At 40.3% G+C, this 26,805-nt stretch overlaps 1 protein-coding gene across 5 annotated transcripts in view; it reads right to left on the reverse strand.

The window, feature by feature from the left end:
- Nucleotides 1-534: 534 nt before the first annotated feature.
- Nucleotides 535-26,805, reverse strand: part of rock2a (rho-associated, coiled-coil containing protein kinase 2a) — a gene marked incomplete at its 3' end in the record, with an annotated part of 44,733 nt that continues 18,462 nt past the window's right edge. Inside the window, exons 1-33 of one of the 5 annotated variants that reach the window (XM_082516711.1) lie at nt 25,708-25,876; nt 23,285-23,366; nt 22,637-22,737; nt 21,447-21,584; nt 21,000-21,260; nt 19,613-19,757; nt 19,385-19,523; nt 18,838-18,929; nt 17,522-17,681; nt 17,339-17,390; nt 16,395-16,483; nt 16,227-16,275; nt 15,684-15,819; nt 14,797-14,888; nt 14,271-14,517; nt 12,391-12,497; nt 11,540-11,699; nt 11,180-11,340; nt 10,813-10,997; nt 10,646-10,715; nt 9,545-9,648; nt 9,174-9,360; nt 8,844-8,937; nt 8,666-8,760; nt 8,333-8,524; nt 8,055-8,223; nt 7,159-7,229; nt 6,986-7,074; nt 6,804-6,882; nt 6,429-6,696; nt 6,096-6,309; nt 3,606-3,659; nt 535-2,201 (exon numbers count right to left, since the gene is read on the reverse strand). In XM_082516711.1, the coding sequence (XP_082372837.1) occupies nt 2,198-2,201; nt 3,606-3,659; nt 6,096-6,309; nt 6,429-6,696; nt 6,804-6,882; nt 6,986-7,074; nt 7,159-7,229; nt 8,055-8,223; nt 8,333-8,524; nt 8,666-8,760; nt 8,844-8,937; nt 9,174-9,360; nt 9,545-9,648; nt 10,646-10,715; nt 10,813-10,997; nt 11,180-11,340; nt 11,540-11,699; nt 12,391-12,497; nt 14,271-14,517; nt 14,797-14,888; nt 15,684-15,819; nt 16,227-16,275; nt 16,395-16,483; nt 17,339-17,390; nt 17,522-17,681; nt 18,838-18,929; nt 19,385-19,523; nt 19,613-19,757; nt 21,000-21,260; nt 21,447-21,584; nt 22,637-22,737; nt 23,285-23,360 (4,080 nt within the window). In that variant the 5' untranslated portion in view covers nt 23,361-23,366; nt 25,708-25,876. Of the gene's footprint in view, nt 2,202-3,595; nt 3,660-3,727; nt 3,822-6,095; nt 6,310-6,428; nt 6,697-6,803; nt 6,883-6,985; nt 7,075-7,158; nt 7,230-8,054; nt 8,224-8,332; nt 8,525-8,665; nt 8,761-8,843; nt 8,938-9,173; nt 9,361-9,544; nt 9,649-10,645; nt 10,716-10,812; nt 10,998-11,179; nt 11,341-11,539; nt 11,700-12,390; nt 12,498-14,270; nt 14,518-14,796; nt 14,889-15,683; nt 15,820-16,226; nt 16,276-16,394; nt 16,484-17,338; nt 17,391-17,521; nt 17,682-18,837; nt 18,930-19,384; nt 19,524-19,612; nt 19,758-20,999; nt 21,261-21,446; nt 21,585-22,636; nt 22,738-23,284; nt 23,367-25,707; nt 25,877-26,805 lie in introns of those variants that run through there. The other 4 variants (XM_082516709.1, XM_082516710.1, XM_082516708.1 and 1 more) reach the window with 4 other exon arrangements.

A 26,805-nucleotide genomic window follows, 5' to 3' on the forward strand; every position in this document is an offset into this window, starting at 1 on the left:
AATCAAGTACCTAGGTGTGGTACCTTGACAGGATGCCACCTGTGGAACAAGTCCAGATGTGAAATTTCCTTGTTACTAAATTTCCAGTTAGTGGCGTCATGACAAAGCAGAAGCGATTGGGAATGACAGCTCGGCCACAAAGAATTTTCTTTTTGCCTGTCCAGTCCGTCACTGTAGCACTCAGAATTATTGTCTGAAGGCCAAGAATTTTCTTTTTTAGATTTCGGTATTATTTAATGTGTTTCTCTTTCGTGTTTCAGTAGTTTGAGTATGACTGACAGCTTGTGTTGGACTCAATATCAGAATACGGAGGATTCCATATGCCTAAAAAAACAAAACAAAAACAAAAAACAGTGGAATAAAATCAAAAATATCAATTTGTCACAATTTATATTTATTATACAAAACTGCTTACTATTTAATATTTTTTGTGGCATTTTTATTTTGGCACTTTTGGTTCACCACAGTTGTACACCTCTGCAGAATGACAACGTCTAACATTTTTAAAACAGAAAAACAATCCAAAACCAGAAGGCACATCCATGTCTTTATTGTTGAAGTGGTTATTATCATAGAGCTGTTTGATAGCAAACATGCAATCTGGATGTAGAACCCTTAAATACAAAGTTGACAAGGCTGTATAAATAATATAATGTGCACTGTATGGCATGTAAAATATATACTGTGTATATTTATATGTATAAAACATGCTTCTTGGTTAAAGGAGAGTGCACACACACACACACACACACACACACACACACACACACACACACACACACACACACACACACACACACTCAGTTTACTCTCCACCTGCTAACTAAGTCACATACATACGACAATGTGCCCAAACTCAGAGTTTGGTTTCCTTTAATACAAAAATAAGGACAAACACTTTTAGAAAAAACTTCAATGGAATAGTGCTGCTCAGTATTTCCACTCATGGTTTCAGGATATGATTGGATACCTTCATTATTTCGGCTTCTTATTGGTTAACTTCCCTCATTTTCACTTTTGGTACTGACTAAAAATGACTAGGCATGTGGGTGAAAAAGCAAACGCATGCAAGTTCACTCAGAGTAGTTTGTGATGAAAGGCGCGGCTTCAGTCAAGTATACTTGGATAATACAATGCCTGTGTGTCGTCTCTGGTGAAGCCCAGATGTACATTCAAAAACAACAGAAGGAGCCGAGCTCGGATCAGAAAGCATTAACGGTGCACCCCTTTGAATTCAGTAAACATTAACCCTCAGAACTGACAGTGCAGGTTTGCAGAGATTATGGGATCGTGAGGACTTCATGTCTTAATCTAATGCCATTTCAAGCAGGATTCTGTTCCCTTTGTAGTCGTTTGACGTCAAACCCATGATTCAGCGTGTGCATGAGTCAGAAATCTGAATAAGAGGCACTCTGAGAATTATTTGCTCATATCCGAGAGGAAGCTGGGCTTCATTTGCTGCCTTAATGACTTTCCATGAAGTCACAGCTCATTTGGTTCCTAAGTACCTTATTCAAGATTCCCCATGGACACGCACCTGAAAGCAGAGCTGTGAAAAGCAAGAAGCTACAATCATGTTAAAGAGTTTGAAAGTACAGACACCATAAGCCAACAAAAATACAGACTCTTCTGAGTGTAGTGTTCCCCCATTAAACCCTTCATATTGTTCACAATCATTAAACACAAGATTGTCTTTTTTTTCTTTTGGCCATGAGAATCCTCAAAGGTGGTGTGGAGGTGGTTTCCTGCTGGCTGCTTCAATCAGACAGAACTGTCTGTCCTGGAGAGAACTGTTAAGGTAAGTGTTCCCCTGTTCTTGTCAGCCTTGGTCAGGCTCATAAGAGCTATCCTCCATTGTGTGGGAGCCGAACAAGCTACTCCAGCATCCAAGAGCTGCACAAGTGCTCTCGCCAAGGACCCAGGAGAGGACTTGGGTTATATGTTTATGAGACGCCCAGCTTGCTGTAAAGACGGCAGATGCTGAGGTGAGCTTGCTAAGTGGCTTGGAAACAAGCTGAATAAAAATGGAAAATGCCAGACTTGGTAACTCTCGCAGGCTGAAACGGGACAGGGTGGAGTGGGCAGTGGAGAAACCAGTCCAGTGTGCTGATCTGCAAACGGAGCTTTGTATAGAGTCTTTGATTTAGGAAGAAACTCTTCCCACCACCTCGTCGATGCACCACACTCCCGGGCAAGGTTAACTGGAGGGAGAGAGAGAAACAGATGCAAGTTAATCTCAGCAAATATGCAGCGAGATGTCAGGAAGATTAAAAGATTGGGCTGTGATTTGAATGGAACAGCGAAGGCATCATTTCATACAATTACCAAATCAAGGACCTGGCTGATTTTCAGACCGAATGTAAGAAGCTGCATTTTTAATCGTTACTCTACATTTATTTTATCTCAGCAAAAAACTCAAATGATTTAAAAGTCTTTGTAGTAAACAAACTGGCTAAGCATGCATTAGTCCTACCAAGATATACAATGATCCTAATTTGGATTTTAAGCAAGTCCTATGTCCACAGACTGTATATAAAAGATGGAAATAGCCACCGAGCAGAACATTTCAGCCATTGCCATCTTGTTTTTTTAAATTATTATTTTCCTTATACATTTTATGATTTAAGGGTGACGACACTCCACACTCATCCTGTGACGAACTGTCAGTCACAAGATGGTCTTACCCTAAAACCAGTATATTTATCTAAATTGAGAACATGCTGTAATAAATGAAACCACTGATTTGATCCATAAGTTCACCAAAAAAAAGTGCTGATTGAGGTGTTCGCGTGAGCCTTAGTAATTTTCTCTGCTGGCCATGAGACAGACGGCAAGTCAATTCTGAATTAATTTCTATGAAGAGCATCTGCATGACTTTGGTCCTGAAAACCTTTTGGTTTCTTACTGTCGTCCACTGCACAGCCTGTGTGGAAAGCAAAAGAGGTTTGCTCCAAATTAATTTCAGTTCATTCCAGTTTATCTGCATTTGTAGACACTGCCTGGAACATGAGAAATGAAAAATCTTGGCTTGGATTTCTTCTAACTAAACCAGACATCCCAACAAATTGTCCAAAATTCCAAGAGGCCAAATCGGCAGACTAGCTGATGTGGTTCCAAGATTGGCTTCGCTTCTCAGGTCATCATATTTTATTCACAGTCTGAGGACAGATCAACATTAAATAATCGAAAGTCTGCGCGGGAATACAGCAGCGAATTGTTCAAGCGAGTCGCAGCAGAGTGCTGCCTCGCTAAAACTTGAATTTTTTCAGCCGTGAGAAAAAGTCCTGTCTTATCTCTTGTTGTGTGAGAAAGGGCAACTTCAGACAAACCTGAGAACTTATTCTCCTGAGTTTATGTGTCAATTTATTTTTGTCCAGTTCAAAACACCCAGTGCCCAAGTGATCCCAACTCTTAAAAGAGCAAATCCACCCAAACTACGTGGCTCAAGGTCCATAATACAGAGTATATTCACCACCTGCACCACCTCAGTGACACCCAAAACAAACAAACATACACACACTGAGAAGTTGAGATGTTTACAGGGAAACATCTGGTCAAAAGAAGAACAAGGAGGAGGAGGAGAAGGAAGGAGCTGTCATTTGTACCAGGTACTGCTGGAATCTTCTCGCTTTATTTTGAAGCCATTTGACCTGCGAGGGCTGAGGTCAGACATTTTTAAGGTTTTTTTAAATGGCAGGCACTGCACAGCACACATTGCACACAGTGTTACCAAATGTGGTGATCAGAAATGTATAGAGGAACAGTCATCATCTATATCATCCAACGCCCAGTGCCAGTCCTGGAGACTGGAGTCCTCCAATCTGAAAGGGGAGATTAGTTTTCATGGCCGTGTAATCGTTACTGCACACAACTCAAGTCTGTTCTGTGGGGTTGTATGAGGGCAAATCCTGAGACATAGAACTGGACTGGACCAGGACAGACAATGACAACAGTTCCTCAACTTCTGCAGGACACGCATTGTACATAAAGAACAAAGCCTCACAGGTTAACACCTCAATACACCTTAAAAAGAGTTCTTACCAAAGCTGAATAATCAATACGCTAATTTTTCTCCTTCAAGATCATCAGTCGCTTTTTTAAGATTGCTTGTTGAAGTTGCATTTGTAGCCTGTGCACATGATGTGCTGTTTTGACAAGAGTGGATGAGATGTAGAGTGCACTGAAGGCACTTTATTATAAGTGGTCAGAACGGGACTTTCAGTCAGTGATTTTAAAGCAAGAGTTGCCTAAAGGTTTTTTTTGTGGTCAGTCAGCAGGCCATTATGGAGAAACAGTCATATTAATTGTGACACACAACTAGAGCTGCTCAATTAATCGAATTTTAATCACGATTACGATCTGGGCTTTCAACGATCATTAAAAATGACTGAGCCGATTATTAGCCCCTCCCTCGTGCTTTACTCTCGCGCTGCTCCGTGTGGCAAATCGAGCGCACCTCTCTGCATTTCGAACACGCGTCACAACAATTAAGAGGACCCGAGGGAAGCTCGGAAAGCTAAGCAGAAGTTATTTGGAGAGGAGAGTGACTGCTGTTGGTTGAAAAGAGAGGTAAAAAAACTTCAGTGGTGTGGAAACATTATGGGTTCGCGGAGTCAGACGTGGATCAAGTAGACATAATGTGTAAACTTTGCTACGGTGTCATAGCTGCACCACAGAGCAACACTGCAAAGTTCACTAAACATAGATGTTTACATTTTTTATTTATTTTTTATATTGCAAACATTTGCACGGTTATCAGTATTTGCACACTATTTTATATTATTTTTTAAAGTCATTATTCAATACATTGTTATTGTTAACCCTTTAAAGCCAGTCAGAGCAGCACGCTCTGTTTTGTGTAACTATTTTTAAATCCCTGTAGAACCTGAACCATGTAAGCTAGCGCAATAATTTTTTTTGCATATGAAACTTACATCTTATGCCCTCAGCTTGTCCTCGGTCACGGTTTCCTTCCACATAAAGCTTTGCAAAAATTGCATAAAAAGCGCTTGCAGCAACAAAAACATAATATTCCAGAAACACGCTTTGCCGATCCGATCAGCTGTTCGTAACACTTCCCACATTGAAACAGACGTCGCATGTCCGCCATTTCCTGCCCGAAACAGGAAGTGACGTCATTTTCACGGAAAATGTAGTTTGTTTTTTTTTACTTGTAGGCCTTAAAAGCCTATACTGGTGTTTTTATAAGTCATGTTTGAATTTTCTGAATAGTTTCTGGGATGCTTAGAACTCGAACTGCACAGCTGGAAATAGTTTATTTTGATGCTGTTTTCTTTGCAAATTTGCATCATAGGATTGTTTTTGTTTTTCCTGCAGTATATAAAAATTGGTGTATCTCCAAAACAAAACTATGAAGACACTCAAAATAAATTTCCTGTGGTGGGAAACTATTTTTTGCAACTTTTTTGTATTTAAGGTTTTGAGGGATAAGCCTCTTAAATTTCCCCAAGTAGAAATATATATAAAAAAACAAAAACAATTTTCTATTTTTTTTGTAGTTTATTGCACTTTTTTGCAATTAATGTAGTTACTATGGACTTAATGCATACATATTATTAAAATATGGGCTATAACAGTTGTATTGATGTATAGCAACTTGAAATGCTCCCAAAAATGGCACTACAGCATGTAAAAAAAACAATATAAGCTCTGACGGGCTTGGTTCTATGGTAGGTCTTAAAGGGTTAAATAAATATCGTCAAATAATCGAGATCTCAATTTCAGTGAAAATAATCGTGATTATCATTTTTGCCATAATCGAGCAGCCCTACACACAACACTCAAAATGCAGAATATATACTAAATACTATAAATAAATATTAAACTTTCTGGATGTAGTATGTTAATCAAATACACAAAAATTTCAGTTTTGAGGCTTTTTAGTCAGCCTGCATTATATAGGTCACTCCACTCACACTGTATGTACCTCAAATCATTAGAAATCTAGCCTGGAGATCCATAAACTGTTATTTGTTTATCTCCTGCACACCACTTTAACTGTCGTAGCTAACATAGATGAATCCAAAAATCACACCTATAGGTGTCTATTACATAAAATCAGCTTTTTAGTCTACCTGCTCTTGCTGGTGGGGAGCTGTCGACTGGGCCTCCTCATGGACTGGCTGGGCTGAACCTTCATGGAGGTCCGCGGTGAGGAGCGTGCGAACTGTTCTGGGTGTGGAGGCTTTTTGGGAATCTTCTTGACCAACCGGCTCACCCACTTCTGCTGCTCCTCCTGGGACACGGCGAGCAGGAGCAGGTTCTTGGCTGTAGAAATGTCGTAGTTCACTGGTGGTAGAAGAGAAGAGAAATGTTCAGTAACACTCCAATTCACAAACATTTAAAAACCCACCAATTGTAAGTAAGATCGAAACACAGCTTTCATAGAAACAACAGGAGCGTCCTACCTTTACAGGGGGCGATGATCTCCTCCTTCTTGTCCATGTGGTCCTTGTGGCACTTGATGTGGCAACGCCGGCACTCCAGAGCAGGGGGCGGCTTGAACATGTTCCACAGTGGCTTTGTGCAGGCCTCACAGTTGGTGGGGAAGTGGTAGAGGGTGGGAATGAACTCGTGGCCTTTGTGGCAGACGTAATTGGACTTTTCTCCAATGGGATGCGGCTCCACGGGAAACTCTGGCTCCTTTTTGCTTTCACCTTCATTGGCATAAAGAATCTGGAGAGCGGAAAGAGGACATATCTAACTTTTTCAGCCTTCAACAACTCTTTAAACAATCAACATGCTCAAAGAAATAGAACATTTTCAGTAGAGCTAGGGCAGACCTGGAATATCCTGGGAATTTCTTTGGAGTCAGCTCGATACACATCTGTCTGAGTAACAGGTCTCACATGGAAGAGTTTACTGTGTGACAGAAAGGAGTGTTATTTTCTGTTTAAAGCATAGAACGTGTTAATACAAACTGAGCTGTTTTCTTTGCAGAGGTGCCTTCAGGTGTCATACTCACTCTATATCGAGCACCATGTTGGGGATGGACTGCTCTTTGTCTTGCTCGCTGTTGTAGAAAAGAATCTTCTTGCTGCTTACTACAACGTACTGCATTGACAGGACAGAGGTGGTAAGAAAAAAGGTCACATGCTGTTTTGCAGGGTCAAAGCTGTCTCAATGGTTTAGTCCTACCTTTCGCTCCCATCCAAACTTCTTGGTATTGTTTCTGACGGGGAGAGACAGCCAGCCCTCGAGCCTCATTTCTGAGGGCAGAAAGAGAATTTAGATCATTATGGTTTGGTTTGAAGAAATCAACAAAATCACATCACACTAAAGTGAAATATTCTAGTCAGACATTATGCACCTTTATAAAAATGCTCTACTTGAGCATTTAAGCACTTTATATAACACGCCTCATTCCCCCATTCTCTTTATTCTACATCTAAGTGATTTGCATCCAACCTCCACACACATTCACACTCTGATGAAAGTATTCGAGAACAACTCAGGGTTCAGAATCTTGCCAAAGGATGCTTTGGCATGCGCGCTGGAGCAGCCAGGGATCAAATCACCAATCGTCATTAATCTGTGCATAACACACTAATGATAAAATGACTGTATTGGGATTGAAAGTACTTAATTTGAGCTGAATTATAGCGTCTTTCTTCTGAAACTTTCAGAAATTAGGGTTATTCCATTACTCTGACCTGGCATTTTCACACAGGGACAAACAATGCATGTTTTCTCTTTTCCAGATGTTTGTGTGGGAAAAGTCCAGTAGAACAACAGTTTCTGAAATACGCAGACCTGGAACCAACAACCACGCCACGTCACTCAAATGACCTTTCTTCCGATGCTCCATTTGAACTTCAGCAGGTTGTCTTAACCGTGTCTACATACCTCAGTGCACTTAGCTGTTGCCTTGTGATTGTCTGATTAAAGGCATAGTTTAGCAGGTGCACTTTGTAACGTAGCCAGTGAACATAAACATTGTACAAGAAGATGTTTGTAAGTGACCTTAAACCTTAAAGCTGTGGTGAAGACAAACTGTCAGAAATACTTTCTTTGTTTAGTGGCTGAGCTCTTACCTGTGTACGCATCATCAGCATCAAACTCGGGCCCGCTGCTGACGCTGGCGGAGTCCATCGACTGAACACTGAGCGTCTGCAGGAGATTTCTCAGCTGCTCAATGTCACTGTCCTTACTGTCCAGAGCCATCTGCATCTCAATGCGCATCTGGCTCTCATCTGCCAGTTGCTATAGATTAAAATGAGAAGAAATAACATATTGTAAGTGTCGTAGTCAGAGATACAGCAGCAGAGTGTCGTTTCACTGCAAGGGAAAGAAAACTCAGCTGTTCACTTACTGCTTGCATTTCGTTGATCTCCTTCTGATATTTGATGATGGTGCTGTTCAGCTTTTCCTTCTCTGACCTGAGCTCAAGCTGCAGCTTCCTGTTCTCCTTCTCCTTTCGCCGCATGTCTGTGTCGTTACCACGGCGGCTGCCTCCGCCACGCACTTCCTTCCTGTTCATGATCTCTGCCAGCTTATTGACGGCCTGCGGATGGGGATAAGATTCAATCTTAACTTAAGAAAAATGATGGGAAAAAATGTAAATTTTTTTTTGTAAATGAAGGGGAGGATTAGTCTTGAAAGTCTGTCTCTTCATCTTGTGAGTTATTGCTTTAAAAACACCGACCTGGGTTTTTAGCGTCCTCTCGCACTGCAGCTGCTTCTCAAATGCCTGCTTCATCTGGCTTATCTGCTGCTCCCAGTCCTTCGACTTCTCAGTTTCTGAAGAGAACAAAAATAAATAAATTATGTACCCACACCAAAATATATAATTCTTGTAATAAACATTTAAATGTTCTAATTACCCTCTATTGCCTCCTTCAGTTTGTTGTTCAGTTCCTCCTTCTCATTGGCCAGATTGGCGACATCACTCGTCAGGGTCCTATTAGCTTCTTCCAGCTGCAATGGACAGCAAATACTTTCATATCTGCTCTTTTGTGGAACTATAAACTCAACCTAATCTCACACTATTTTCAGAGCATATTTATTGGGCTTGAGATGCACTGCATTTACACGTCGTGATACTTCCAGGACTGTGGCGAGTTATTCTATTTAACAGCCTTTAAACGTCTAACGATACAAAGACTTTCACCTCAACTCGATCATCTTTATTTCACGCAAACTCAAAATCTCACAGAGCTGATGGTGATGTCCTTCTCAGAGAGCTCCTGGCGATGGCGAGCCATCATCTCCTTCAGCTCCAGCTCCTTCATTATCTTCTCCTTCTCGAGGTCGGAGTACTGCTCCTCAGCGATGGAGCGCGCCAGCTGCTCCGAGTCAGCCTTTGTCAGAGTGATCTCCAGCTGTGCTGCCAAAGAGTCCCTGAGAGGAATAAAAAGAAACGCAAGCCTGAGCAACCCACCACACAAACCACCCGAGTCTCTTATTGGAGATAAATGAACCGAGCCTTACATTCATCATCACCGTTTTTCTGCTAATCATTTTTCGAAGATTAAAGTGGATGAATTTATTTCAAATTGTATCTTCAAACTGAAAAACCTCTCACCTCTCCTCCTGCAGCTCCTGCAGAGACTGCTGCACTTCTTTGTAGAGTTTGTTCCTCTCCTCACATTCCTCCTTCAGCTCACGAACCTGGGTCTTATAGAGAGTCTGGAGAAAAGGTAACAGGTCAAATACGCCCCATACTTAATACATCAACAACAAAACTCTAGATAACTCTTTAATGCCGAAATCTCCAATGGGAGGGCCAGAGAGGTGAGAAAGTTTCCTAACAACAAGCTGCTCCTCCTGACTGATAATGAACATGGTAAAGGAAAGAATCACTCAGGCTTCATGTTGCATACACACTTTGATACATACTGTTGACATTGTACAAAAACATTAGCTAATGGATGCCCATTGAAGTCTTCACCATCATTCAGCTCTTGGAAATGCATAACATACATTGGCTACAGAAATAAAAGGAACCCTCTGATTTTAACAGCCTACGTTCCCGTAGAATAAGACTGTGCTACGGTTTATTTACTTTATTTTCTAAGTGCATTATGGAAAATACATTACTTGTTATCCTATATCATCTTTAAACATTACTGGATTATTACACTTGAACTAGGAAATAACAGCAATGCATTACAATATGGGAAGATGTCACTCCAGTGTAATATAGCTGACTGTTATTTGACAGTATAGTCTGGAGCAGCCCCTGTAGCTCTACTCTATAAATATCAAAGCACCTCTATATTGTGGACGTAAGAATTGCTAGACCCCTACACACAACTGAAACATTTAGTGAGTTGCCTTTACAATGAGTTAAGCTCCAGCTTGGACTTCAACTGTAGCGCTAAACAATTCAGAGCACCTGCAGTTATAGGCAGCAGAGTTGGAATGAGTCTCTGACTCACAGGCAGCTGAATATTTTAAAAACTGCCACAGCAGCGCCCTGATTAGGCTGAAAGGAGTGAAACACAATGTGGACACGGCAGGGAAAAGCTGTTTAGCCAGAAGGAGAGAGGGGACTATTCAGTAGCAAATCAATCAGCAGTTTTTGGCCGCTCAGTCAGATGAATGAAACTATAAAAAGCCTAAAATGCCAAATGAAAGTGTCTTCATTTTCCCATCCACATCTGTGATCAGATATCAGACTTACTGAGAAATACTGCTCAGCCTCTAACTGGTCTTGTAACTCCTTCATTTGTCCATCTGTGTCCTGTCTTTCTCTGTGAAAAGAAAAATGAGTCGATGATTCATAATTTGACCGCATAAGGAGCCTGCAGTGTGCCTGCTGGGAAAGTGTTACAACAAAATGAAACTTACTTGCGCAGCTCCTGGTTCTGCTTCTCCAAGCTGCGCTTAATATCCAGCAGGTGATTAGTTTCCTGCTTGAGCTGCTTCTCGGAGGTTTTCAGAGCACTGAGCTGCTGGTTTTGAGCCTTCAGGTCGTTCTGAGTCAGGTTACGCTTCTGGGTCTCCTGCTCGATCTTCAGTGTCAGGTTCTTCACCTGAAAGAACAAAATGAATTTAATAAAAGTTTTTTACTCGCATCAGCTCTTTTTTCATTATCCTTCTATCCAATTTCAGATATGACACTCTTTACATTAGCTGCTGAAGTAGCTCCTGTTGGTGACATTTGACAGCTAAACCCAAACTTCACTGGTCTCCTGTGCAGAACAGAAACGCTCACCTCCTCAGTAAGGTGATCCTTGTGTCTGCGCAGCTCGTCTAGCTTCTGCAGGGCCTGTTTGTTGTCACAGTCCATCATGCTGCTCTGCTTCTCCAGCTCTAGTATTCTGTTCTCCAGCCGCAGTTTGGCAGCTCGCTCCTCTGCCAGCTTCTGCTCCAACTCTGAATGAGAGTTATTCACTTATATTATTTAATTTCCCTTCTGAAAAGTTAAATCAATAAAATTTCTCATTCTGTACATCTTGTCGCAATCTGTGAACTCAGAGCTGTCGATCAGCCCCAAATTATATAGCTCGAACCCTGAACTCGGTACAAACTGTGAAAGAACAACCTTGTGGAAACAAAAGATCAGAGCCCTTACCCTTCATGGACTCTGACTTGGCGCCCTCGATGGTGACCTTGATCTTGCTCTTGTCTGCCTGCATTGCTCTGGTGGCCTTATGAGAGGCCTCCTCCTGTTCCAGCTCCTGCTGCAGCACCTTCAGCTTGTAGGTCAAATCGATCTCCTTGTTGCTCTTCTCCTGTAGAAAACACACACACAGAGATGTCACATCCAGAGTAAAATCTAGTCAGAAAATTTCACACCAAACGCTTTGAGACCAAGCCCAGAAAGTCGTGTCACTACATGGTGGTTCACATTTATATGTATATTCTAAGGAAGTGCAGTTAGAAATACTCAGTAAATCAATAAGTACACAGTTTCTGAAACAGGTCAGTTACAGTGCTGCAATAAATTAGGCCTTTCTTCTCAATTTCTCTAAGATATTTTAAAGTCAAAAAGCAGGCAGTTATGCAATTTTTAATATTAATCTATGAAAACAAAACAAAGCAAATACTTTGTATTAATCTTCCCGTGTCGACTGGAGTTGTGATTAAAGGTTTGGCAGTCTTTTAAAATAATTATTTGGCCTACAGTGGGCTTGAGTTTGAAAATAGCTGCTGTAAATCAATTATTTGTCACTTTAATCAAAACAAAAGACTTTCCCGATTGCTTTAATAAAATAATAATTTCTCACTGATGTCAAATGACCTGGAACAAACAGTCCAATCATGCTGTCCTCAAATCCAGATGCAGATGTTTCCAAGAAACACTATGATACTACTTTTAACATAACTTTTACTTAATTTGGATCACACGTGAGGCTCAAGTCAAATTTCCAGGAACTGCATCTCAAAGCAAAAAATGTTTCCAGTCAGGATTTTGTGATTTACCTTCTCCAGATCAGTGAGTTTCTCTTGAAGCTGCCTCTTCTCAGTCTCAGCTTTGGATAAAGCCTGTTTCTGCTGACGGGCCTCCTCTTCCAGGCCAGAAATGCGTCCTGCAAGATAAGCCCGCGAGAATCCTCAGAGTTACATTTCACGTACAGATCACATAAAGCTTAACCCAACAGCAAACTATGGCAAACAGTAAATGGCCTGTATTTGTATAGCGATTTACTTGGTCCCTAAGGACCCTAAAGCCTATAAACGTACACAGTCGTCAAGAATCTTTATTTCCATTTTCAATACATTATTCCTGTCTCAACTTGTATACGTAAGTCCTTTAATCTTTCTTAACGTCAATTTTATCCCCTCATTAAAGCTCAGTCTGAGGTCCGTCTGCTGTTTCTATTGTAATTTCAGTTTTAGTTACTATTATTTTATTATTTGTCCTTTAATTTGTGTATTTATTTTCATGTTTTGAGTTTCTAATTTAGGTCTGGTTTGTTTATTCCAGGTTTACTTGTAAACTAGCATTGTTAATCCCCTGACCTCAACTAAAAAGCACTCCCTCTGATTTAAATGTACTTTACACATACAAGTTACTTGCCTGTTGTTCATATAATGACTCTGGTCAGCAAGCTCGGGGCAGTTCAGGGCAACTACCAAGAGTGTATGTTTAGTTGTTCCAACAGTGCCACAATGGGTTATTTATACACACATATACATCCCCCAGTTACTTGTAGTAAGCAACGGAGGGCAATATTTATATTAATACAAATATTTACATAGTTCAAATGAATTTCAGCTCTTGGACCAACTAGAGGAAGTAGCTCATTATACTGTGCTGTGTTTTATTTGTAAATGCAACACTCAAGTCACTGCATCCGAAGACCTACAAACATTCATAAGGCAGAACTCATGGTTTGTGATGCCCACGTCCTAATTAACGCAGTCAGATAAGAGGTTTTATGTGACAGCTTAAGTAGCCCGAGAGCTGCTTTTAATCAGATTATGGGTGAATTGTTAGCCTTTATGTAAGCACACTCCCTACAGTTACACAAATATTACAAACTGTCCAGGCGCACTGGAGCAAACAGGCCGCTTTGACCCTTCTGTCTTCAAAACATCAGCTATATTTGTTCAAGGTTTTATCTGACACCTCTGGACAAACTTATTTTTACTAATTCACATCAGCCTTTCTCAAACACACACAGTGTGACTGAACTGGAGTCAGAATCCATTCAGCAAACAGCACAGAGTTATTTAGTCCTGAAAAGCCTCTTGACTGCCCTCAGCATTTGGGTGGCACATTGCTGTTCCTCATCTAGCTGCCCCTTTATTAAACCTGCCATATAAGCTCCAAGGCAAGCAGGAGGAAAACAGAAACTGAACTTCTTTCAGAGGAATGTAATTACATTTCCACCTCATAAAAATACAGGTAAACATATCAGCAGCTACAGATGTGCCTAGAATTATGACTTATACTGACATCCAACCTGAAATTCTGCACAAATCTATTCTTTTGGTTTTCTTTATGCTAAGGTGAGAACCAAGAACAGAGGTGCAGTTTCTTTTTCTGATTGCGAGACGAATTTTGTCAAATTTGGTGGAGCATGAGCGAAAAACTAATACAAGACATTTTGGTGCTCCATGTAAAACTGCTAAACTGAGGATGCTCCAACTCCCTATTCATTGGTTTAGTATTTTATAGGTTTGTAAAGAAGTAGGTTTCACTTTTTACAAACACCATTCTGTAAGATCTGTTTAGATACACCGATGAATACAACATGTAATATTCCTGGTATCACTTTTATTAAGTCAAATAACGCACATAAATGACAACTGTTTGCAGACTTGACAAAGAAATCTTCGTGTGCTGTTTCACCCACCCATCAGGTCAGTGATGGTTTCCGAGCCCTGGCTGTGCTCCCTCCTCTCCGTCTCTAGCGCAGCCTGCAGGCTGATGCATTCCTTCTCCAGACTCAGCTTGCTGCGCTCCAGCAGGCAGCATTTGTCCTGCAGCTCGCGCACGTTGGCCTCCAGCTGCTGCAGCTGCTTGCTGCTCTCAGTTTGGGCTTTGCGGAGCCTCGTCGCCGCCTCCGTCTCGGCCCGCAACAACGTGTTGGCTTCTTCCAGCTAAGAGAAGAACACGTACACAAATCACACCAATATTTTCCCTTTAAAGGACTCAGAGTCCAACAAGGTGACTTGACAAGATCACAGTGATCTTTTCAGTCTGGCTGGACATCAAATATTAGCTTTTACTTTCAGCTGTTGTGACTGTTAATGTATTTGGTTTTACGTCTATTCAAGGCTTTTTATGTTATATGCTTGTAATCTGATGTCACAGAGCTCATCGTCCATGCTGACCACCCCCCCAACCTCACCAAACATACATCAAGGTAGGTAACCGACCTGTTTCTGGAGGTGAATGTTCTTCTCATTGGAAATGTGAGAGTTTTGGTTTCGCTTCTTCATGTCATCCAGCTGGTCTCTGAGGCTGTTGACTGCACAGATCCCAAGAACCAAGACAACAATTATTATGATGAAGTGTGTTTCAAGAAGTGAAATCACAATTTAAAACTGATAAAGTTTATTTAAATGCACCAAGTTCTTCATATACAAACTGTGCAAATGAAATATGGAAACAGAGCTTTAGTTTGGTTTAATAAAGACGCTGGAACCAAAAGTTATACAATATGAATATTACAAAAAAAGCCAGAGCACAGAAGAGAGTAGACCTGATGTGTTTGTATCAGTGTCTTTGTCCAGGTGATGGCAGTATTACCCACTTTATCTCAGTAAAGTCACCATGAATTTATATCATTGCAAAGCCAAAAGAAAACGTAAGAAGTTTCTGACTTTACACAAGAAGAGGGGGGTTGATTTTTACTGGATTCCTGTGTTCATTTTATTCTCTTGCTTTAATGCATCACTGCTGTCGAGTTTGAATCTGTTTCTTAAAACAAATGCATTTAATCAGCCTCATTTTTCTCACTCATGATAGAAGTATTATAATGTTTTGTCTTTTCAGTTCATGTAATCGATCACCTTAAACAAAGCTAACCTGCATGAAGGATGTTACACAAATAAACCGAGAATGTGTGCCGCTGTATTTTTTTTTTCTTAAAAGCTAGTTAAAAAGCTTTAAAAGTTGTCTCTTAAGAGAAACGTCTCTTACTAGAAAATATATTTTTCTGTGAAATGTAATCATTTCCAGTTGATAACTGGTGTTTAACTTCCTGTACAAAAGAAGTAAATCTTTTCAGCTCTGCTGCAGAATCCAGTGTGTCTCGTGTCACCTTCGTTCTCCAGACAGCGCTTCCTGTCGGCCTCGCTCTCAGCCTTGCGGTGGCTCTCCAGGCTTTTGTGCTGCAGCAGAGCCTTCTCCCTCTCCAGCTGCCTCAGACTCGACTCCAGGTTCTTTCTGCTGCTCACCTAAAAATCAATCATAAACGCCTTTGTTTAACATCTCCTGCGGGGATGGTTTCATGCTACTGTGATTCCATAATTCACTTTATGAGAAATTATCCCCAGAATCCAAATGGGCTTCAACACAAATTCAATCACAATAGACATTTTAATGTGGCCGTTAGAATTCAGCAGGCGCTCCAGCTGAACCTCCCTGGATACGAGACGCTGGTATTCAACCGGAAAGTGGACAAGTGTGGATAATAAGAATCATTATTCTGGCTCAAATAATAGAGTTTTTGGGAAACGCCCATTAAAATGTGTGAGGAAGAAAGAACTTCTAAAATCCCAGAGGGGTCGTGAACCAGCAGATATTGACGCCGGACAGACACAGAAATATTCAGGTAATTGGATGTTCCCTGTGATTAACTGACCTCTTCCTCAAGTTCTTTGGAGAGCTTTTCCAGACGAGTGGTGGTGGCCCTGCAGAAAAATACAAATGCTTAAAAATAATAATTTGGCCACCGCGCATAAGCAAATAAGTGGAGCAACATGATGCGGCTCTTATTCCTCATACACAATGTTCCCTACAGATCACCCACCTGTATTTTTGCTCTAGATCATCTTTGACTTGCTTGTCATTATTCATCTGCATCTCTAGGTGGCGAAGTTTCTTCTGCAGTGCTGCTGACTAAGGAGAGAAAGAAAGAAAGACTTCCAATTTATGCGCTATACACTAAAGTCAGAATTTAACACACACAGGGTAAGAAGACATGTAACATCAATAGCTAGCTAGACTTTGCAGTGACACGCACACTGTCTGAGCACTGGCAGAACGCCTGATGCTCCTTTATAGGAACTATCGGCCTTTATAAGGCCGATAATTAAAATAAATTTAAAAGTCAAGAAAAGACGACAGAAACACCCTTCAACCATGTTTTGAATGTTGTTGTCCTTGGTCAAAATAGCACAGAAACTATTTTCATGGTTAATGGTGTACAGTTTTTAGGGGCAGTCTTTTAGGACTATAAACATTCTTACAATTAGAAGTATCACAACAACCTTAAACCACCACATTAGTCACTTAAAGGTCAGTATTGAAATACAGCTTACTATACCTTTAATCACCTATATTTAGGCAACTGATTAGAAACAAAGCGAAAGTAAAACATAGGGTTTGTTTTGTTCCTCGTAATGGGGGCAGTCTTTTAGGACTGAAGTCAATAAAAGTTCTTCAGATTAGCGTTCGGCTCAGCCACTTATACTGAAAGCTGCTTAAGTCTCTGTGTGCGGCTGAGAACACTGAAATTCTAACAAAGTACAAATAAATCATGGGATCAGGGAAGAAATCCCCCTGTGAGTCATTTCCATCATAATCCTTGATGTCTTACAATGTGAAGTTGATCACAATGTCAACAGGCCTTTTCTGTGTGGTCATGTAAACTGATACCAGACTTATTTATTTCCTGAGGAGCTCGGTCCGGTATTAATGCAGTCGCTAAAGGTGCACCTGGCAGTTACTGCGTGTGGGAGTCAAAGTACTTACCTCCCCTTTTGAATTCTCATGAGCCACTGAGTTGTTGGAAGCATTTAATAACCTGAAGGAGGAAATGAATAAAATCAGCCCAAGGTCAAGGACACTAGAGCCAAAAGTAAATCTATAAATTGTCTTCGTGGAACCACGGAGGTCCCTAAAATCATGGGAAATGAAGAGAATGGGATGATTTACTGGTCTTCTTTGAAGTAGGTGAAGCCAACAAAGGGTAACTGATTGCCGACAAATGCCTTAGGTGTGGGGAAGGTTTCTACATCGCCTTTGTCGTCTTCTATCTCATCAAAGTTGCTGGTGTCTATGTCACTGCTCAGCTCTGGGACCACAGGGGCAACCGCTGAGGCGAGAGAGAGATAAAGAGAGAGACAGGAAAAAGGTGAGAGTGAATTGGTGGAAAAAGGAAGCACTGTGTAAAAATATGTCAGTCTAATAAATCATTTTAATGTGCTCTCTGATCCAGCTGCTGTTCTGAAGGAATTCCTGCTAAAGTTTTAGATTAAAGACGATCAAGATTAAAGAAAAGGTCTGCAGGTGCTGTTATGCTGAATTATATTTCATTTAAATCTAATTTTGATATTTTTTAATGTTGTTTGATTGATAAAAACTGTGAGTTGAGGGTGTGACCGTTTTTGGCTTCTGAAGTAGAGCATGCCAGAAAAAAATTGGAGTACATCTGATAAAATTTAAGAGCTCTCACAGGACAACAACAACAACAACAAAAAAAATTACTCATCTGCGGGAGCTGCGTTCTATATTTGGTCACAAATTCTGACTTTCTCCTGAATTACACTTAGGAATGATAATTTTGTATGCTTGATGCATTTCTGGCAGGTATGGCCAAAGAAAGACAAAATCTGCTGTGCCCAAAAGAGATATCCACAAGGTAAACAACTCAGAGGTGTGGAAGGAAAGGTGAAATTTGATTTTAGATGTAGGAGAACAAAATAAAGTATTGTGCAGAATTTAAATGTAATGGTTTTTGAAATTGTTTTGGAAAGTGCACAATGGGCTTTGCTGGAAGCTGAGCACTCATCTACAGTATATTCTACGTTCATTTCTACTGTTCTTCAATTTAGTAGTGGAAAATCCACTTGCTCTTATTTTAAAAGTTCAGTCGCTGTTAACCATCTAGCCTCTCACTTCCCAACGGCCGGCACGCTGGGCAGTTCATTGTCATGGCAGCCTTTGATGCAATTAAGCTGCTTTTTCTTGCAGACAGACAGACTCAAACTCAACAGTCTTGGACTTGCTGCTGGTGACAGCAGTCCTCCTGCTCTGGACATCTGCAGCAAGCCAGAACCTGCAGGAGGTGGAGGTCTAGTTCTGCTCTGTACAAGTACTTTGCAAATAAAAATACCCATGTGATCTGCGCATGCACTTACCCAACCACCAAACACATGGTGCTAAACGAAATACACTTCATATTGAGAAAAAACTAAAACATGTATCATAATGAATGATCATAGGTAGCAGAACAAAGGTTGTATACTAACTGTCTCTGATGGTGTCAAAGGTCCACTGGTCATTTTTGAAGAAAGGATGTCGCTTGATTTCCTCCACGCCGTTTCTGCCTAATCGCACCTCCCTCAAAACAAAAGCAGACAATGAGTTGATTGAATTGGACCTTTGTCCTTAGTTAGAGGTGACTGGGAATAAATCAACTAAGTCATACAAACCTTTATAACCTTAAATATTAAGAGACAAACACACAGATAAGCGTAAGTGTGCTGTTGTATCAACATATTATGTAATCTCTAAGTATTGCCACACAAAAAAAGAAACCTTGTGCTTACGTCTGGGACCAGCATGAAGAAACTACAGCTTAGATATATATATATATAAAAAACATCCCCATGAAAGACAAAGTGGTTTGTGGGTTGACAGACAGATGGAGATGGACAGTTGTGTATAAGAGGAAGAGTTTGAGAGATAACATAAGAGTGCTATTGAGGTTCCCCCTGTTACTCTCTCCAAGAAAATACACAGGTGCATTTTCCAAAATGTCAAACCCCCTGACATCTTCTTCTTGTAAGATCATACCTGTCAGTCAGGAAGGCACAGATGATATTCTTGGCATTGTTGGAGATCTCCACATCATCTGGAAAATTGAGGGAGTTCTTGTGGTCCATGATTTTACTGTATGTTCCCACCAAAGAGTCTGCGTAGAACGGCGTGTCACCTAAAAGTGAGCAAGCAACACTGAAATAAATTGAGAGACATAAACATCAACACATACGAGTTAAATTATTTTATGAAATGTTCACCGACCGACGAGCAACTCGTAAATGAAGACCCCTACGGACCACCAGTCGCATTCTCTCCCATAATAGCCATCTCCTCCCTGGGATTTTAGCACTTCTGGCGAGATGTAGTCTGGAGTCCCAACAGCTGTGTCACAGTGCACCATGCCGGTCTGCAACATAAATCCAGAGATCATTATATGTTTAGTACCCTACAGGTATGGTTTGATTTATATGGGCATAAGCTAAAGCAGAGTGTTGATCCAAATTTAAGAGACTACTAAAAACTAATCCTTCCAGGTGAAGGCAGAAGCAGAGCTCACTGTAACAGCTTAGTTATTAAAGTGGACTTGTTATATTTTTATTCTTGGACTACACTAGAGTAGCTAAATCAAGCCATTTTAACCCCTTCCCCTCTCTCTTTAAGCCAACTTTCTTCAGCCAAAGAAACAGTTTGGACAGCAGGGGGTCCCTGAGATGATCACATAAAAATATTGTTTTTCACAGACATCATAGAGAGTAGAGAGAAGAAGAAAAGAAAACTGCTGAAGCTAAACATTTATAGCAATCCAAAGTCTGAGGTTTAGCTTTATTTCTTCTCTTTGGATTTTTTATTAGTGTTTTATATATAACGCTTTTGCACTCTCACAATACAAAGCCCTCAACTATGCGTCTATAGCACTTTGACTGTCTTTTTATTATAAACTGTATTATTATTATTCATTATCCTACTCCAAGTGTCAGCACAGCATCTATCCATCTCATACACTGACATCAGTATTTTCAAGCATTTTAATGATGATAATCTACCACTGCAACACCACATTAAAAAGAGAAGTCATCAACAGCTCCTCTTTGAAATAAAGTATGGGCCTAAAAAACCAAACCAAACCAAAACAAAATAAATCCAACTCTTATCTTTGCCAAAATAGTCTGCTCTAATATACTGGTTTATGCACAAAAAAAAACATTTATTAACTGGGCTTCACTACATCATTATAAGCATCTCAGAATCATTAAAAAGCTGCACCAAATGCAGCCCTGGGCCTTTCACGGCTTCACCCACGGAGCCACATGTGAGAACAAAAATGTTCAATGCAGTCGCAGCGGACTTTAACCTGCCAGCTCTCTGAGCAAAGCTGCTGTAATGTCTCCACTTAAGAAAAGGGCAGGTGATAGTATGATGGAGCAGAAAGTGAGCTTCATTTGTGCTGTCTGACGCACGCCCCATCCAGGTACCCTTGTAGTTACACTACTGAATCGTTACTTGTTTCCATCATATGCAATAAGCCTCAGGCCATATCTAGAGGTTACTTGTCTAAACTGAAGCATTTCTAGTTTGGCATTTGTTGTGTTTGTAACCTGGTAGGAAACTCTGCTGGCAGCAGAGACTCAGGTTTTACACTTTTACTCACCGAGTCCATTTTCATGCAAGTGCCAAAGTCAGCCAGCTTCAGGTGTCCGAGTCTGTCCAGCAGCATGTTGTCTGGCTTCACATCGCGGTGAATGAAGCCCATGGAGTGAATGGCGTCCAGGGCCATCACCACCTCCGCTGTGTAGAACTTGGCCCACTTCTCCGGTACATCATAGGTGCTGGTGAGGTTAACCAGGTCGCCTCCTGGCATGTACTCCATCACCATGTAGAGGTAGTGGTCATCTTGGAAGGCAGAGCACAACTAAAAACAATTTTGAGGTTTAATAAATTAACATATAAAACACATATTTTGCAGAAAATGTATTTCTTTGTTCTAAGTAAAACAAAGGATCCAAAGTAATCCAACTGGCAACACGTTCCCAGTGAATATTCCAATTAATGCACACGAAAGCTTTTTAAAAGCTGATCAGCAACTTAAATGCTGTACCTGCACAACCCAGGGACTGTTGGAAAAAGCCATGATATCTCTCTCTTCCCAGAAGAATGCTGAGTCTGAGCGTTTTATCATCTCAAATTTGCTGAGCAGCTTCATTGCGTAGACCTTCTGTGAGGCTTTATGTCTGACCTGAACAACAGGAAGATAAAGTTTAGAGATTCTCCAAAGTCTAATCTTACTCTATGAGAAAAGTTTGATGAAATGTACAAGAAAAGATACAATTACAATCACAACAGATAATTCATGAGTACATGTGCCACTTTCAGATTACAATACAATTAATGTAGACTCTTTTTTTTTTTTATTCCCAGAGTGCATGCTTAGTTGTGGTTTGTAGAGTTTTCAAAAGTAAAATGGGGGCAGAGGCCTCAAGTATCAGGTTTCTCTTGTGGAACCGGCTCAGTGTGTGAGTTCAGGATACAGGCATGCCCTCTACTTTAAAGACTCAGCTTTCCTTTTTGATAAAGCTTATGTGTAGGGTTGCATCCTTTGGTTATGCTGATATAGGCTCAAGCTGTAGAGGGAACCCATTGCCTCTCCGTGTATTCATATGACACCACTACAGAACATAATTTGTGTTTTTGGTTGTTGGTTCTAAGTGTTCATCTTTTCACCGTCCACTCTCCCTTCAGCATAAGCAGCTGAGGTAGATGACTGGTTTACGGTGTCAGTTTGCACAGCAAACCTCGTCATGCAGAGAAAAGGATTATGGAAGTGAACAGGCATTTAAAAAGCTCTTTTCTGATCTTACTAACCACTCAAAGTCTTTTAGAATACAAGCCACAATTAACCGCACATTCATGCACTTCGAGCACTTGTATCTGCCTCACATCCACAGCCAATGTAGAATCACAAATAAACATAACATGTACTTCTTTGGACTGTGGGAGGAAGCCAGGGTACTTGAGGTAATAGGCTAAGGGAGAACATTCAAACTCCACACAGAACTATTCAACTATGCAGGAGATTCAAACCATGCTATGAGGTAACAGTGCTAACCATGACTGTGGCAATACAAGCAGTAGATACTTTTGACATGCACTTCTCCAAAGTTAGAATCGTTTTGATGGTATGATGGATCCTTGATGGACGACTATACCACTTGTTTTTTTTATAGTTGCTTTTACAAAGCAACTATAAAAACAAAAACAGTGTTACCTGTTCATATGATCAGTACTTACCAGTTGCACTTCACCAAATGCTCCTCGGCCAATCACTTTAACTCTGTCAAAGTCTTCAGACTTCATCTGCAGATCTCGAATCTGGCCAATGACTTTCTCATCTGAAGCAAAAGTTTATTGACAGGACAGAGGAAATGAACGTGCATTAGTGTTGTAAATACAACGCAATTATTTAAGTGAACATCCTCTATATATTTATCCATCCATTTTCTACTACTTATCCAGGTAATGTTCCAACAATTTAAGCTGAGATGCTCAGACTTCCCAGAAGACATATATAAAGATAGATATAGCCACGGTTTTATCACCCATTGATTCACATGATAATGACTGATCCATAAAATGATAGACCCTGTGAAGTATATCCAGTTTTACTATTCTCTGTCTAACGAGTTTCATAGACAATAGTACTCTAATGACTACTAGAATTTACAAAATGAACATAATCTTATGTTAAATAACCTTTGAAAGTAGCAATCAAGAACAAACTCATTAGGAAGGCATTTATTGATTAATACAGCAAAGAGGCAGTATTTTATACCGAACCTTTTACATAAAGTGATGATTTGACTGGTTTTGATAATCAGCCTTTTCTGAATAATTGAGCTGTTTACCTTCTAGATAATCATCTCTCATTAAGCTACTCACATCTGTTTAAGAAGGTCTCAATGTTTTTGTTCTTTCGTAGTGCAGGGTAGCCCAAGTCTAAGACCAGCGCATTCATGGAGTCCTGCAAAAAAAGAGAAAAAAACCCCAAAACATTAATAATAAGCTCTAAGAGATCTATAAAAAAAACCCTCCACAACACAGTGGAAATGCTTTGCAGGAAGGTGTTATGAAACCACAATGACACTGCACTGTTAAATAAATCAAAATCAACAAATGTACAGCAAAGGCACTAATGTGCTTTGAAGCAGTTCGAGGGGGTCACATGATTATCTAGAGGATTAACAATTCGGTTGTTCAGTGATGATGCGACGAATCCTACTTCCGGGCCTAAAGTAGTCTGCGTTTAATATGGCTTTTGTGTTGTTAACATGTTTAATGTTTTGTATTTTCTTCCATTTGATCTCAAAAAGCTCCTAAAACAGTCAGTGATCACTGTTGACCTCCCTCAGCTTTTATGACCGCTAATCATTTGTTTAAGCTCAGTTTTTAAAACCTTAGGATGTAACTACAGCCCAGCCCATGCAGCAGTATATGAATGACTAACCTCACTGGTTTGATTTTTTCCCTCGTATCTTTTCTTTGGCTTTTCATCAAGTCTGTCTTTGTACGGACCGGCATTGTTCTCCTTCATTTTGTACATACCTTTTTGGGGGGCAAAGAAAAAGCAAGAATTTATTGGAACCGAAGAATGAACGTTTTGCGGTGCTGCAAATGCTTGCATTTGATGCGGTACTTGGATTGTTTTGCCACGAGTTCCCGGCATGCAATGCACGAAAGTCACGTGGTCTGTCAATCTCTATTGTGGATGGATTATCTCAGTTGTTCTCCTGGCTGAAGTTTGGTCCTTTTACAGCATCCTGCCATGCGATTACATTTGTTCCTGACCACCGAGAACACTCACGTTAACTTTTATCGAGTGGGAAAAAAGTTAGCTTGTTTATATTATGCTAACATAGCTGTGTCGCTAGCGGTCACATAGCACATCATTATATACCAGCTAGCCCAACTTCAGTAACCCTACAAACGTCACTGCTGTTTAGTTTTCTGTCTTCATTTATGTTAGAAGTGATAACAGAGCTGTACGTTTTAATTTGTTTCCAAAACCCCGCAGTCAGGACATGCTATATTGTATTTAGATAGAAGCTAGCGAGCTAACTCCCTGCTAACTTCTAACTCCGTTGAATGTCATAAATTCCGTTTTCATGGATGCCTGGATGTTAAACTCAATTGTTACACCTGGTAGAGCAGAACGCTGATCATTTTATTAAAGATGAAAGACTTTAGACAGTTTTTCAACTCTGAGTAATGCCATAGTGATCGTTTGATATATGGACCTGCAGCGGAGTTTAGGCCCAGACACGGCTAGTGACGTCAGACTGAACAACCGGATGGGATTCAGTAGAGCTGGGCGATATGAGATTTTTTCATATCACGATATGTTTTTTTCATTTCAGGCGATAACGATATCTATCACGATATAAGCCAAATAACTATATTTGTAAGATTTAAATGTGCCGTTGCTCACAAGTAAAATGTGAAATAATCAGCAGCTTGTTTTTATTTAAATATTTATTTCCCATAATAAGTTCAACAGGGTAGATGTACTTAAGGAACATGAGACTTTTTCAGATAAATAAAGGCAAATATTGCAAACTACACAAAAGGCAGCCACTAAAGCGTTTAAGTTTCAAAATAGAACAAACAAAACAGACTAAATTGTCAATTCCACTTAGAAACAAAATATTAATTCTAAAAATAAATCTTAGTTTGTTTTACAGAAGAACAGACAAAACTGACTAACTTTTGTCAATATCAAATAAACTGAGAACTAAAAGGAAATTCTCAATCTCTCCTTGTTGTATAGCTGATCTTTTCAAACACTTTTAACAGTTACTTTAGTCTGACAAAAGCCGAATGACGAATTAGCGCTTCCAGTCAGAGACTGAGGCTACGTCCACACGTACACGGGTATTTTTGAAAACGGAGATTTTCCGTTTTCGTTTTAAAAAATAATCCCGTCCACACATAAAGGCAGAAATGAAGGAAAACGCTGCTATGAACATGCCAAAGCAGCAGGTGGCGCTAGATTCCTAACCGTGCCGAAATGTTGGCCAATCAGAAGTCTAGAAGCCTCGGTGGGAAAAAGTAAACAAAGCTGGGGCATAGAAGCAGAACCGAGTCGTATGTGTGGAGGGACAGTAACTGTGTGTATATGTAAGCATTTAAACACTGCAGAGAGTAGAATTAACAGTAACAGTATTGTAGAAATTCATTTCACCGAAACAATAACGTGGCGCACAGTGTGACGCATGCACCAGTTTATTGTATTTCCAGACTTGCTTTCGGCACATTTACAGTGCACGCTACTCTGTTTTTTGTCAGACTTGAAATAGCCGAAATACCTTCACACTACGGAACTTCTATGGCTCTTCCGTTCAACAATCTCTCCGGCATTGGAACCATCATCTGTTTTCTCTTCGGTCACGCTCGGTTGATTTTTCTAGTCGGCACACTCATTTCCTCCATTACGCGCTGGCTCCATTACCCGCTGGCTGCTTCCCAAACAAACACACGTGTGGCTTGGCACTTGTGCTGTACGTAACAAGTCACGCGGACGTGACGCTGCGGCTGTGATTGGTTCGGCTCTGCGCTACTTAATTTGGATTGGCTGACCTTTTTTTTTTTTTTTTTTTGAGGACAAGAGCGGCGAAGTCTATCGCGATAGCTTAATTTCTCTATCGAGTAAAAGTTATATCGCGATACATATCGTTATCGTTCTATCGCCCAGCTCTAGGATTCAGGATATGGTGGCATGCTGTCTGTCCTTCCTCCCCTCAGCAACAGCATTTTCAAACTTGTCACCTCTACGGAAACATTAGTCACAGTGCTGTTGCAAAACAAATCAAGCCATCATAAACGGCGCATGGATGGTAAAAGGCTGCGTCACACAGCAAGTCACTGTGTTTTTGCATGAAATGAGACAAGTAGTCATGAGCTGCCAGGAAGTCTGTTGTTTGCATCAGCACTGATTTTTCACACATGATGCAGATGATGTGACGTGTGAGCACTCACAGATTAGGTGTCAAAACAAAAAGTGCATTCAAAATTTCCATAATTTGCCATTTACCAGTTTTTTTTTTCTTTTTCTCACTGAGATATAAGTCATTTGGCTGCACTTATTTTAAGGAAGTATGAACTATAAAAGAAATGTGTCATAATCAGTCAATACCAGCTTATTTTTATCCCCTTATCATCACGACACAGCCACTGGTAATGAATTAATCCGAAAGATGAACCATAAAACAAAATTAAAAATATGAAATCTAGTTTCAAAATTAAAAAATAAAAATGTATCTAATGTAGGGGAGACCATAAATTCATGAGGGAATCTGGACCTGAGCAATTTAAACAAACAAACAAACAAACAAACAAAAAACCTGTATGGAGTATCTTTTGTTTTCTTTATTTGGTGCTTTACATTTTTTACTTCCTTAGCAATA

This window comes from Aulonocara stuartgranti, assembly GCF_965226115.1.
Source record: "Aulonocara stuartgranti genome assembly, chromosome: 19".
In the NCBI taxonomy this organism is placed as follows: domain Eukaryota; kingdom Metazoa; phylum Chordata; class Actinopteri; order Cichliformes; family Cichlidae; genus Aulonocara; species Aulonocara stuartgranti.